Source organism: Stigmatopora nigra, chromosome 4 (assembly GCF_051989575.1).
Source record: "Stigmatopora nigra isolate UIUO_SnigA chromosome 4, RoL_Snig_1.1, whole genome shotgun sequence".
In the NCBI taxonomy this organism is placed as follows: domain Eukaryota; kingdom Metazoa; phylum Chordata; class Actinopteri; order Syngnathiformes; family Syngnathidae; genus Stigmatopora; species Stigmatopora nigra.
This window is the reverse complement of record NC_135511.1, coordinates 11,548,904-11,561,473: the sequence shown is the minus strand read 5'-3', so window position 1 is coordinate 11,561,473 and position 12,570 is coordinate 11,548,904. Positions and strand designations below refer to the sequence as shown.

General features: G+C 37.5%; 2 protein-coding genes across 4 annotated transcripts; one reads left to right on the top strand and one right to left on the bottom strand.

Moving 5' to 3' along the window:
- Positions 1-251: 251 nt before the first annotated feature.
- On the bottom strand, positions 252-4,357 carry LOC144195194 (tectonic-2-like). The gene is made up of 18 exons (XM_077714644.1): positions 4,327-4,357; positions 4,120-4,233; positions 3,969-4,039; positions 3,597-3,792; positions 3,414-3,514; positions 3,146-3,342; positions 2,930-3,047; positions 2,686-2,839; positions 2,533-2,610; positions 2,339-2,461; positions 2,176-2,250; positions 2,005-2,097; positions 1,771-1,888; positions 1,579-1,682; positions 1,186-1,327; positions 976-1,113; positions 765-853; positions 252-663 (listed from the first exon to the last, which is right to left on the bottom strand). The coding sequence occupies exons 1-18, from the start codon at positions 4,355-4,357 to the stop codon at positions 545-547; spliced, it is 2,061 nt and encodes a 686-aa protein (XP_077570770.1). The 3' UTR covers positions 252-544.
- A 409-nt stretch (positions 4,358-4,766) lies between these two features.
- Positions 4,767-12,206, top strand: LOC144195057 (V-type proton ATPase 116 kDa subunit a 2-like). 3 transcript variants are annotated; one of them, XM_077714425.1, is made up of 21 exons: positions 4,767-5,048; positions 5,149-5,322; positions 5,450-5,528; positions 5,972-6,069; positions 6,139-6,276; positions 6,429-6,526; positions 6,778-6,904; positions 7,029-7,111; positions 7,184-7,277; positions 7,754-7,966; positions 8,093-8,243; positions 8,389-8,528; positions 8,605-8,762; positions 8,876-8,966; positions 9,393-9,511; positions 9,596-9,806; positions 9,955-10,074; positions 10,155-10,274; positions 10,359-10,476; positions 10,629-10,800; positions 10,883-12,206. In XM_077714425.1, exons 2-21 carry the CDS (start codon positions 5,206-5,208, stop codon positions 10,983-10,985), a joined length of 2,550 nt encoding a protein of 849 aa, XP_077570551.1. In that variant the 5' UTR covers positions 4,767-5,048; positions 5,149-5,205; the 3' UTR covers positions 10,986-12,206. The 3 variants fall into 3 exon arrangements, with proteins under 3 accessions (XP_077570551.1, XP_077570552.1, XP_077570550.1); XM_077714426.1 differs by having other exon boundaries at positions 5,132-5,322; XM_077714424.1 differs by having other exon boundaries at positions 4,767-5,322.
- Positions 12,207-12,570: the final 364 nt, after the last annotated feature.

The following is a 12,570-nucleotide window of genomic DNA, read 5'->3' as shown; positions in this document are numbered from 1 at the left end:
TAAAAACAAACTGGAATAAAAAATATGTGTAAATAAAATATAAAAATAGACCTAAAGGGATGCCGTTTCAAAACGTCATCCTACGTAATCATTATCACGTTTGGTCAGACATCACAAATATAAGCCTAGATGTCGCAAGGTAGAGTCGAGGCCATACGTAAGTAGCGGCCATCTTGCCACGGAAAACTACTACTTGTTTATTATCCTTTAATTATTAGTATATAGGAAAAAGAAAAATACAAGGGCAATGATACGTAAAGTTTTTCACTTGTTTTTAATAACGAATATTTAAAGTATCAAAAAATGCATTTTTACACTCAATCTACAGATGGATTCTATAAAAACAAAAATAAAACAGTGCATAAACATGAGCCTCATTATTTGTGGATGTCAACAGCATCTGTCATCTGGGTGTGTACATAGCATGTTTCTATAACATATGTACCGAGTAAATCTACCCTCAGGATAATAGCTCTTCCTAATAAATAAATAACTATCTTTAAAAACTCTAAAAAGTCACTCTTCGCAATCTTTATTCTTGAAATTACAGAGAAATATCCCAAGCCTGCCGGATTTGTCTCCAAGGAGTACTAAGAACTGAAGCTGCCATTAAAAGGAAGACCAAGGTTAGGCCCATTGCCAAAGCATGGGAATGAGGCTCACCTGAAAAAGAAAAAAAATCCAATCTAACACAATGTTCATTTTAAAAATATACACAGCTGTCTTCCAATAAAAACATGAGCTGTATGCAGTGAAACTCTTACCAGTGTAATATTTGGTCAAGGGGAAAGCCAGCTGAGGCCAGCATACATCATTTTTGTCACAATCATACTCAGTAAAGCTTATCCGGAACCTGAAATATAAGAAGATTGCAGAAATAACTCAACCTACACATGCAAGGGTTAGGCTCCATGCAAAAATATTCAATAATGTAACACTTTATCCAACATAATGATAATTGATAGATGTTATTACCTGTTTTTTGGTGGTCCAGTAAATATTGGAATGTCAATAAAGGTCACTGACGAAGTGACATGAAACAACTGGGCTTCTGTGAGATCAGCACAAACATCACCACCTCCACAGTCCAATGTCCAAGTCGATAGCGTGGACCTTAAAATATTCAAAAATAATAAATATGTCATTTAAGTCACCTTAATTTATATTGCGACTATCTATACAGACCGAACTTGTATGTCTTGAATCATCCTTTGTGCATTTCCTTCAGTCATTCCAGCAATGAAACTCCAAATTTGAATATGGGTATGGGATGGAATTCCACTGCATGACCCATCTCCATCTCCCAATGCATTGCTTGAATTTTCAACTAATATTTAAATGACAATGAAGAAAAAAGGTAGTTCATTCAATTAGGTCATGCATAGATATGACTCATTGTACTACTAAAGCATGCTGCACACAAATAGAGCAACAGTGACTCCTCGTGTTCGTACATGGAACAACAACAACAGAAGTACCCCCCTACTCCACATGCAGTATATTGTGCTTCAGTATATCAAACCACCGCACAGGTCGGTGTGCATTGGGCCTAAATGACACTTCTTCATCCGTACTTACATTGTATTTGGACCCAGTCTGATTCTATTTCAGAATTTGGGTTTCCAGTTTTGGCAACATATGTAGCTGTGACCAAGGTTTCCTGCAGGGAACCAACAGTGTCTCTGTGGGAGACAATACAATCTGCATTGCTTGAGGGCATTTACTAGGGCTTATTCAATAGTACTTGCTGAACAAGATCATGTGTTTTACCTGAGGAGATCACACTGGGTCAGGTTTTGTAAGCTGACAAACAATTGACATCCTGATGTGGAATTTTCAGCAAACATTACTGGTTGTTTCTCAGCGATGTGACACAGCCCATTAAGAACTTTACAGCAAAATAAAGTAGTCTTTCGTTAGTTGGGTAATTAAAAGCATTTACTCTATTATATGAATTACCTAATTGCTAATTATGAATAATAAACAAAGTGTAATGTCATTTACCTGGTTTCCAGAGATTGATTGATGTCCTCTGCACGGAGAAATTATGTTGTGTGTTCTCAATTCCAGCAATGACAGGTTTTCCTACCTGATAACCTGAAATTCAACATTCTTGTGTATCAGCAAGCCAAATCTTATTTGATAAAGCAAAAAGAAAGATTAAAGCACTCTTACCTGGATTCCCTGAGTTGGCCTCTTCCACATTTTCTCTTGTCACGAAAACAGCAGAATACCTTGTGGTTATCTCCACTGGAGGGGAAATTCAATAAGAACCCAAGACCAAAAAAAAAAAAAATAGAACAAGTAAATAAAAGATGGGAATGTTCTGGACACATACCACTTTCTTTAAATATTAATTTCCCAATGGAGCGTCTCAGGGTGATATTTGTGATGATGTTTCCTTTCCAATGGAATGTGTAATCCAAAGCCAAAGTCACACTTTCACATACATGGTCTATATCTGAAGGGAAATAAATCAACATGGACACGAGTCAGTATGGTGATGGATGATATTGTCCAGAATATTTGTACCTGGCCCAAAAGCTGTACTTGAAAGAAAATGACTCAAATCATTTACTACTTCATCCATCACAACTACTGTGACATCACCTATAGAAAAAAGAAATAATATGATCAAAGCATAATAGACACAATGTTACAGTTCTTCAAGCATTAAATACCTACCCCCTTTCCCATCGTTTACATGAATGCTCAAGTCGGAGTGTATTGTTTGTAAAGGGAAAGAATTTGGACAAGAATCCAGCACGGTAACACATTGGAAACTAAAATTCTCCAAAAAGGCAACTGGGGCATTGTTTAGACAGTGTCCAATGGCCATCTGTGTACAAAACAGAGTTTTGTTAACTTTGGTAACATCAACAGAAACACAAAACCTATAACTGTTACTAATAAATCAGATGATACTAACCTGTGGAATAGTGAACAATTGATCCTCCAAAGTAAAAATGGGGTTTCCTTGTTTGTAAGTGTTAAAAACCGGTGGAGACAAAAGAGGTTTTTGGAAGGAGGGACGAGGCTTTGGTATGCTAAAAAAAAAAATCAATAAATATATAAATAATAGGTGAATTGAAAAAAAATACCATCATTTAATTTTTTTTTTTTTAAACATTCAATAATTTCCTACATTGTGTCTCCATGATAAAAGTGCCCCAAGTATGGGTTGTTTTCAGGTGGAGAGATGACACACAGAAATCGAAACCACTCAGGAGCGTCCTCTCTATGTACAGAACAATGATAGTCTGGAAGAGAAGAGAGTTGCCCACCAAAAGGTCCTGGGAAACAGTGAGACTCAAACAGCTTTAACAGTTCACTCGAACAGTCCTGTTGAAATAAAAACGAACATGGATAAATAAAGATATATAGATACAGCAGCAGGCCAAATTCATAGGCACCTTGTCACAGCAGCAGCGAATATCACACATTGCAGTAGTGAGGTCACAAGGACAGGAGCCCAGAGGTTCATACACTTGATTTGGGATGACCGTTTGATTGTCTTAAATAAACAGGAGATAACTATTTATTGAGAAAGAAACATCTCTTGTACGACTAAGTCATGACTGATTCAGAATCATTACCTGGTCCGTGATAAGGAAGTCTCAAATGAGCATGAATCTTGGCCTGGATCAGTAACGATGTCTTAACTACGTTATTCACACATGCGGAGACCCGTAGGCTCTCCAAGACACACAATGATTTTGAACAGCAATCTGTTTCATTTTCACCGCAGAAATGTAGACTTTTATTCAGTCGCAAATGTACCCGGAGTGCATTCTGTGGAACACAAAAATAAAACATTAAAAAAAAGTTGAGGCACATCAAAGTAAATCCAAGTCAGGACAAATTAGACAACTTCTTTTACATGTTCAATTGTGTTTTTCAAGATCATTTAAATGAGACGACTAGTACTGATTTTGTAATACTGTAAAGAAGCTGAACACTTTTCCTACCGTTCCAACTAATTCTTTCGTGACAATCCACTGTGTTTCTTCGGGTTCACACGATGGAGGGCCAATGCTTCCTGTAAGTAAACTGCGTGTCAGCAATCGTTTCTACCTTAGTTCAAAATGAAAATATTTCATAAAATCTTGTTCTTTGTACCTGTTACATTAGATGCAAGCACATAGCGCACGTTCAAAGACACCTCTGTTAAGTTTCCAAGTAAAAGAGATGTGATTTTCGGTCCTGTTGCAATGATGGATGATGGCTGGAAAACTTATGAGAAGGGAATTTTTGACTCAGCATATAGCCAGATATATCTTTGAAGCATTTGTAATGTACTTCCAGCTGAAAAATGTAATTTCTTACCATGTGTGCTGCTACCAGCCCAGCAAACCATATAGAAAAACAGGATCGACACCGCCACCTTTGCCATTCTAGCCAAGGTATTTTGCGAATGTTTGTGATGAAGATTCAAACTTCACCCATTGAGTCGAAAACATGCCTACAAAACTGTTACTATGTTGAATTCAACCACGCTGTTTGCAGTTCCATAGTGCGCATCCATTAAAACGAAAACACTGTGACGTATATTATTAAGCGACTTTACCATGTCAACACGCAGCTTTAGCAAATTGTTTTCAGCTAAACGTTAGTATAAAACATTTTGAGGCAAAAAAAGAAGCTAAATACAGATTTTACCAAGAAAGATATTTGACAACATCACCAATTTCCAGGGGTAACAAAAAAATGTGGGTTTTATGGGAAGAAAATGACACTTCGCGCAGACTCCGGTACTGGTTGCTGATTGGTTGTCGCATCTATGGGCTGGTTCGGGAACTGCGCAGAAACAATCTAGTGACGTGGAGAATCTACCAGCGACCTCCGCTAAAACTTTGAAAACTATGGAGAAATTGCGCAGCAAATTGATTGCCGGTGGAGAGTGACCCAAATAATTGAGGGCACTTGGTATTTTGTCGATCTTTGAAGGGAAATATTTTTAGATCCATCAAACAAAGGCGAATAGCCTTTAGCCTTTAGCTGATAAGACGATGGAGAGCGGCTCTGTATGGAAAGCGTAAGGAAGTTAAGTAAGTCAAGTGTATCGGTATCGCAGGATTCAAACTATGACACCGGTTGAACCGGACACAACTAGCTGGAATTTAAAGAACAGTAAATGTTTTTGAACAGTTCATCACTTGCTAACATTAGCCACTCTGTGGAGAAGTAAGATCGCAAGCTGTCAAAATGGGCTCTCTGTTGCGGGGTGAAGAAATGTGTTTGGCCCAACTATTTCTCCAGTCCGGATCCGCCTACGACTGCATCGGTGATCTTGGAGAAGTGGGGATAGTGGAATTCAGGGATGTAAGTACCCAAACACTTTAGATCTGCTCTGAAATTGTTCTGATAACCTTAAGACCACTAAGATCGCACTCCTTGCCAATTTGCATGTCATGTTTAAATACGTGTTGATCTCCTGTGCCTGTTTCAGCTCAATCCCAGTGTCAATGCATTCCAACGAAAATATGTAAATGAAATCAAAAGGTGTGAAGAGATGGAGAGGATCCTTGGTATGTATGCAAATGCTGATATGTAATATAACGCCAAAGGGATAAAGTTGTCATCAGACTGATGTGATTGTGAAAAGCCATTTATTAGATTAGTGGGATAAATTGAACATATGAAAGTAATAGAATGCCGTAATTTAATTCAAAGCAGAATTCAGTATAAAGTTGTAATTGCCTAGAAAGTAGTAATACAGTTAACAATAGTGTCTTCTCATTTTAATCACTGGAAATTCCATGACTGTAGTGAGGACAAATGTCATCCCGTGTTCAACGAATTGAATGTTACGGCTTTTAACTTAATTTTTAGTCTTTGATTCAGTCAAGATTAGAGAATTACTCCAGTAAGTGTGTGACTCCTTCCTTTTAAACACTGGAAATACTAATAACATTTGGAGAATGAACAATAGCTTTACCATATAGAGTTTAAATGGGTTTCTTCTCAACAGGATACCTGCTGAGGGAAATTAAGAAAGCTGACATTTCATTGCCAGAGGTTGACATCAATCCTTTGGTTCCTTTACCGAAGCACGTGATGGCTATCATGGTAGGATGAAGATATGTGCTACACATTTGACGAGTGACACTGCTTCATGTTCTATATGTGTTTTTCCAGGAGCAACTACAAAGACTGGAAGTAGAATTAAGTGAAGTCATGAGGAATAAAGAAAGACTGCAGAAGAATCTATTGGAGCTTACAGAATACACACACATGCTTCGCATCAGTTGTAATTTTGTGCAGAGAAGTGCTGAGGTGTGTGAGTAACACTTTAGTCGGTTGTGCTGACTGCACTTACATTTTTCTTAGTTTGGTTTGCACTTTTTTTAAGCACACTGTTTGATAATACTGGGGAAATTGCTGTTTCTTATCTTTTGTACTTTGGTTTTGTTTTGCTTTTTCTCCAGAGAGAGCAGGTGCAAGTCACATATGAGGAGTTCCCTTTCTTAGAAAAAGACACAATGATGGATTACAGCAGTATGCAGAGGCTGGGAGCCAAACTGGGGTAACATTTAAATTCTGTTGGGTATATATTACATGGTGTGTAATATATTACAATATATTGGACCCATATAATAATTGTTGTTATTACATCTTATCCATTTGTGGTGTAATGCCTCTAGTTCACATACTTGCAAGGGGATCGATAACTATTTGTTGCCCTATTTGCAATTGTGCTAATGTACGTAAATGGATCAGTAGCATAAGAGAAACGTGCTCCTATACATCGTCAATGTTGTCTTTATTACCTCACAGTTTTATTTCTGGGCTCATCCAGAGGGCAAAGATCGAAGCTTTTGAGCGTATGCTGTGGCGAGTGTGTAAAGGCTTCACCATTCTCAGTTATGCTGAAGTCGAGGAGTATCTTGACGATCCCGACACTGTAAGTTCTCATAGGGGCTTTTGTTAGACGCTTGCCTGCACCGTTATACACCGCAATGTCCTGAATAAGATTGTAAAAAACAATTGTGATATTTTCAAATGAAGACCTTTTTGCATGTCTACAGGGCGAGCCCACCAAAAATGTTGTGTTCTTGATCTCATACTGGGGAGAACAGATTGGCCATAAAGTAAAGAAGATTTGTGACTGGTAACGCTGGACACAACTGCATTCTTTTTCTCATGTCACATTTAACTCATACCTGCTCTCTTTCTGTTCTAGTTACCACTGCCATGTGTATCCCTATCCTAGTAGCAATGAGGAGAGGAATAACGTTGTCCAAGGATTAAATACACGCATTCAAGACCTGCACACTGTATGTCATATACACGTTATTTCAGCAATTACTACCCTATTAGAATTGTGAAGGCAAATTCCTTATAAATACCCCTTTCAATGTAACTTGAAAACACAGTGATCATGAGCATATTAAGAGGACCCTTGTCGGAACATCAAATTTTCTCCATACTCCCAGTATAGACAGAAAAGTAGCCACAAAGAGGCTCTTTGAAATGATTAACCAATTTCCTCTGAGTTAGCAAGTTAGGAGGGTTTCTTTGGTCGGGTCACTGCTTCGTGAATAGTTTGCTAGCTTTAAGCCAGTGTAACTGAAAAATCCAATTGCTTTCACTCTCAGTAGCACATGATCACCATGGGATCCTGGCTAGCATTTTTTGCACCTATTTGAACTCTGTGGCTCGACCATGTATTGCAAACATCCCACAGTTTTGGGATCGAAAAATGAATGAAAGAATGGACTCTTGAGGCCTCTTTTGTTGTTGTTATCTACAGGTACTTCATAGAACTGAAGATTACTTGAAGCAGGTCCTGCTAAAGGCCTCCGAATCAGTCTATACATGGGTCATGCAGGTCAAAAAGATGAAAGCTGTCTACTACATTCTCAACCAATGTAGTTTTGATGTCACCAACAAGTGTCTGATTGCGGAAGTTTGGTGTCCTGTCGATGAGCTCCCCACCCTCAAAAGAGCACTCGAAGATGGATCGGTAAAGAAACCCTAGTTATACAGTTTTATTACTAATTGCAGTTTATCTCAAAAATTGTGTTTACATGTTTGTATTTTCATTATAATTATTTATACTGGGTGTTTAAGATTGTTGATGTCTTGATAGAGAAAAAGTGGATCAACAGTTCCTTCCTTTGTCAATCGCATTCCTACAAATGAAACTCCACCAACCCTGATAAGGTCCAATAAGTTCACCGTTGGCTTCCAGAATATAGTAGATGCTTATGGAGTGGGCACATACAGGGAAGTTAATCCTGGTAAGTGGGTCTCTGTTGAATTTTTTAAATGTTATTATCTATGAAAAATCATGGGTCTTGTTTATTTCAATTACAGGCCCAAAATTTAAGAGGTATTTCTGCATGTATTGTTTTTTTTTCTAATTCTGCTCTTCTGTTTTTGTAGCTCCTTTTACAATCATTACGTTCCCCTTTCTGTTTGCTGTAATGTTTGGAGACATGGGTCATGGTCTTCTTATGGCTGCCTTTGCTTTTTGGATGGTGTTGTGTGAGAACAACCGCAAGCTCAAGAATACCAGGAATGAGGTAAGTTGTTTTTAAACCTGTGATCTCATCCAGATAACACTGGTATGTAACTAAATAATTTGGTGGTCACATGCAGATTTGGAACACGTTTTTTGAGGGTCGTTACATCATCCTAATGATGGGCCTCTTCTCTGTTTACACTGGCCTGATATACAATGATTGCTTCTCCAAATCTATTAACATCTTCGGTTCAGGATGGAGTGTCAAAGCCATGTTTACAGCAAAGGCATGGAAGTAAGTTTCCAGCAGAGATAATAGCATACTGTGAAAAGCTTATATTTGCTATGTTGGAATATCCGTTAATCATGCTTCTAACCTACAATGGTTGTTTAATCTTCTCCAAATAGTGACACAGATGTCAAAAGGAATGGCTTTCTTTCTCTGGATCCAAATGTCACTGGAGTGTTCAGTGGACCATATCCCATTGGAATTGACCCAGTAAGTGGACAGTAGTGCTAGACGATTTCACGATATATAGTGCCAAAATAATATACAACTATTGGCATTTTACCTGTGTGTCATCGTGTAATTTAAACTGATTTGCGGTCCACATTTGTGTGATTCCATATACTTACCCTATTAGTGCTACAAAATCATGTCAAGATCCCCCTTGCTCCACTTGATAGTTAGTTTCCCCTCGTAAATTTGCCAAATAGTTGAAAAGAGTTGTTTTCAAACAGAGCAAGTAATGTAACACACACAGTCCAGTGTGGCTTATGCAGTGTAGTGTATGAATACATCATATTTGAAGGGTGCGGTTTATAGTTGGGTACTGTTTATAGTACATTTTTTTAAATTACTTGTAACTGCTTTGTGCATCCTGCCACTTTTGTGTAATGCAATAATATGTTTCTCTTATTTAAGATCTGGAACTTGGCAACGAACCGTCTTACATTTCTGAACTCCTATAAAATGAAAATGTCAGTCATATTGGGAATAATTCACATGAGCTTTGGGGTAATCCTCAGCACTTTGAATCACTTGTAAGTATTATATCATAATCTTGACATCATGTGAACAAAAACTATAGGATGTGATCGTTTGCCTACCTTTTATTTCAAAACCAGGCACTTCAGGAGAAGGTACAATTTGTACTTGGTCTTTCTCCCTGAGATCCTGTTCCTGCTGTGCCTCTTTGGATACCTGGTGTTTATGATACTTTACAAGTGGTTCTTCTTCTCTGCCAAAAACTCCAGGCAGGCTCCTAGCATCCTCATTCATTTTATCAACATGTTTCTCATGCAAGGTGACTCAGTTCAACCCCTCTTCCCTGGACAGGTGAGAAAGAAAAAATTACACAATTATTGATTGTAATTAATCAGCCCTCAGACTAAAAATCAGAAATATGGCTATGGGTAAAACAAGAACAAAGTATTTGAGACTTCACAGTAGATGATCAAGAAATTCATATTGTTTGTGTTTACAGATTGGCTTGCAGAGGTTTCTGGTAGTCATTGCTGTGCTCTCAGTTCCTGTCTTGCTTCTTGGGAAGCCACTCTACCTATATTGGCTTCATAATGGAAGCCATCAGCTGAAAATGTACAGGGTGAGTGAAGAGATTATTTGCTAAACAATTTACCTGCATGGATGTATCAGCAAGTGTCTTGGTGTCATGTTCTTTCACAGGGTTACGAGCGTGTACGTCACAATAGTGAAGAGGAGCTTTTCCTGTTGCGGACTCATGACATTGAAGAGGGTAGCAATCATGCTGACCTCTCCTCTAGTGGAGAGCAGCACCCTGAGAAGGTCAGCATAGTCAGTTTCTGCACCCTAACAAAACACACGGACCGAACCAACCAATAAAGTACCTTTTTGTTTTTGTTATAACAGTTTGACTTGGGAGATGAGTTTCTACACCAGGCCATCCACACTATCGAGTATTGCTTGGGGTGCATTTCCAATACGGCTTCATACCTCAGACTCTGGGCTCTGAGTCTTGCACATGCCCGTAAGTCTGATGCTTAATAATCTGGCTAGTACAGTCACCCGAGTACATTGGAAATTCTAAATTCACATTGGTACCCCCAAAAAAATGGATTGAAGATAATTGCTATTTCACATTTGACACCTTTTAAAAGTAGCATTTTTTTCTGCACACAGAGCTATCTGAGGTGCTGTGGGCCATGGTGATGCGAGTGGGACTACGAATGGAATCAATGCTTGGGGTTCTATTTTTAGTGCCAGTGTTTGGCATATTTGCCGTTCTCACTGTGTCCATCTTGCTTGTAATGGAGGGCTTGTCTGCTTTCTTGCATGCCCTTCGACTGCACTGGTAAGAAGCCACAAAGCAACGTCGGCACTTAAAAAAACATTTTAATATGAATCATTCTAATATGATTTTTTTTCTCTCACAGGGTGGAGTTTCAGAATAAATTCTACAGTGGAACAGGTGTAAAGTTTTGTCCCTTTTCATTTTCTCTCCTGCCCTCCAACTTTGAACAGGAAGGATTACTGTGAACTAAAGGACATTTTCTTGGGTTATTTAAATCCAAACTGTGATTATTCCAGTGATTTCATGAACTGATTTGACCTGAACCCTTTATAACCATTTCCAAGTGTGCTGAACTGAAAAGGGGGGCCACAACAAACCACAGCATTTGAGAAAACTGCCAGAAAGAGATATACCAAAACTGCTGTTGTTTTATTTATATTTGTGTAGTAAATATCAAAGGCTGTTTTGTACCATTAGTATAATGATTCATTTTAGTTGAGCCAAAAATGTATTTGGAACCTGGATTTTTTTTTTGTCCTGACTAAGTGGTTCTTAATTTCACTTCATTTTTTTATTTGTCCATCCAATCCTTTGGGGATTTCCCCTCAGGGATCGGAACAACTAATGTCATCTTTTCTCAATTTTCAATTTTGGCAGATTTGTTTTTCCATAACCTTCCAGAGAGCAAGTTTTCATTTAATAACTTTTCTTGCCTTAAACAGTATCACCAAATAACACAATCTTCAGTTAGCCTTGTGGTTTTGACTTTTCATACCAAAACACTGCATATCATATGATGTATTTTCATGTTTGTAAATGAAAAGATTCTGCCTCATGGGAGACAGATGATGTTGATACTTGGACAGGATTATATTTTTTATTTATTTACTTTTAAAATGCTTCAGAATTAAAGATGAATGTACAGTTCTTTTTAATAAAATATTATTTAGTTTAGAGTCACAAGGTCGCCTTTAGCATTGTATGGATACAATAAGAACATCACACATTAATGAACATTTTATAGTCAAAGTGCAGCACTTTACCAAATGTGATTATGAAGTGAAGTCAGGCATTATGTTATTTGTTGCAATTATTATGCCTGGCCTTTGGAATTACTAAGGGCTGCTTTAGTGTTTATTTTCACTTTTTCACGTGATTGTTTTCCCATGTTCTCTGGCAATCATAATACTATAAGACACACCTGTTTTAAAAGCTTGTGATTTTTATCACTTGCATTGTTTAATTCAGTGCTCTTTAATGTCAAATTGTATTGCCATATTTTTCTGTGTCTTTTTTAAGTTCTTATCACTCCGTCTGGATTTTTGTCACAATTCTATGGTGATATAGTAGGTCTAACACGTTACATGATCTAATACAAAAAGGCTGAAGACAGCTTGATTCATTTCAAACATTTAATTTCATTTCATTAGAAAGATTTAATAAACTTATTTTTGCACCCCTTGTAATAGATATTTGCTATTTTTTAAACTATGTGACTGTTTGCAAACATGCTTGCTTCAATCATTTATAGTTGGAGAAACAAAAGAGTAAGATAAAGTTTTATCTCAAGGTAAAGTAGGCAAATGTATGCCTTTTAGTATTAATTTAATTTAAAGAAAAATGCCACCAGACGAAATCAAATAAAGTAAGGATCATATTTTATTTTTGGTAAGATGGCTTTTGAAAGGGATATTTCATCTAAATCCATATTACTAGATGACAGTTAAGCCTTTCTTCATAAATAAGAAAAGAGGAAGCAATAGCAAAACTACAGTTTCATGCACAGTTGCTGATCCAAGCTCAGTTAAACGAAGTTTAAGATTGACGGCA

Bases quoted from the DNA above. Each gene is read 5' to 3' on its own strand.
- LOC144195194 (XM_077714644.1), bottom strand. From the start codon at position 4,357: ATGGTTTGCTGGGCTGGTAGCAGCACACATG. The intron at 4,040-4,119 runs GTACAAAGAACA...GTTTACTTACAG, and splicing joins GCTTGCATCTAATGTAACAG to GAAGCATTGGCCCTCCATCG. The intron at 664-764 runs GTAAGAGTTTCA...TTTCTTTTTCAG, and splicing joins CTTGACCAAATATTACACTG to GTGAGCCTCATTCCCATGCT.
- LOC144195057 (XM_077714425.1), top strand. From the start codon at position 5,206: ATGGGCTCTCTGTTGCGGGGTGAAGAAATGTGTTTGGCCCAACTATTT. The intron at 7,967-8,092 runs GTAAAGAAACCC...ATGTCTTGATAG, and splicing joins GAGCACTCGAAGATGGATCG to AGAAAAAGTGGATCAACAGT. The intron at 10,275-10,358 runs GTCAGCATAGTC...TTGTTATAACAG, and splicing joins GAGAGCAGCACCCTGAGAAG to TTTGACTTGGGAGATGAGTT.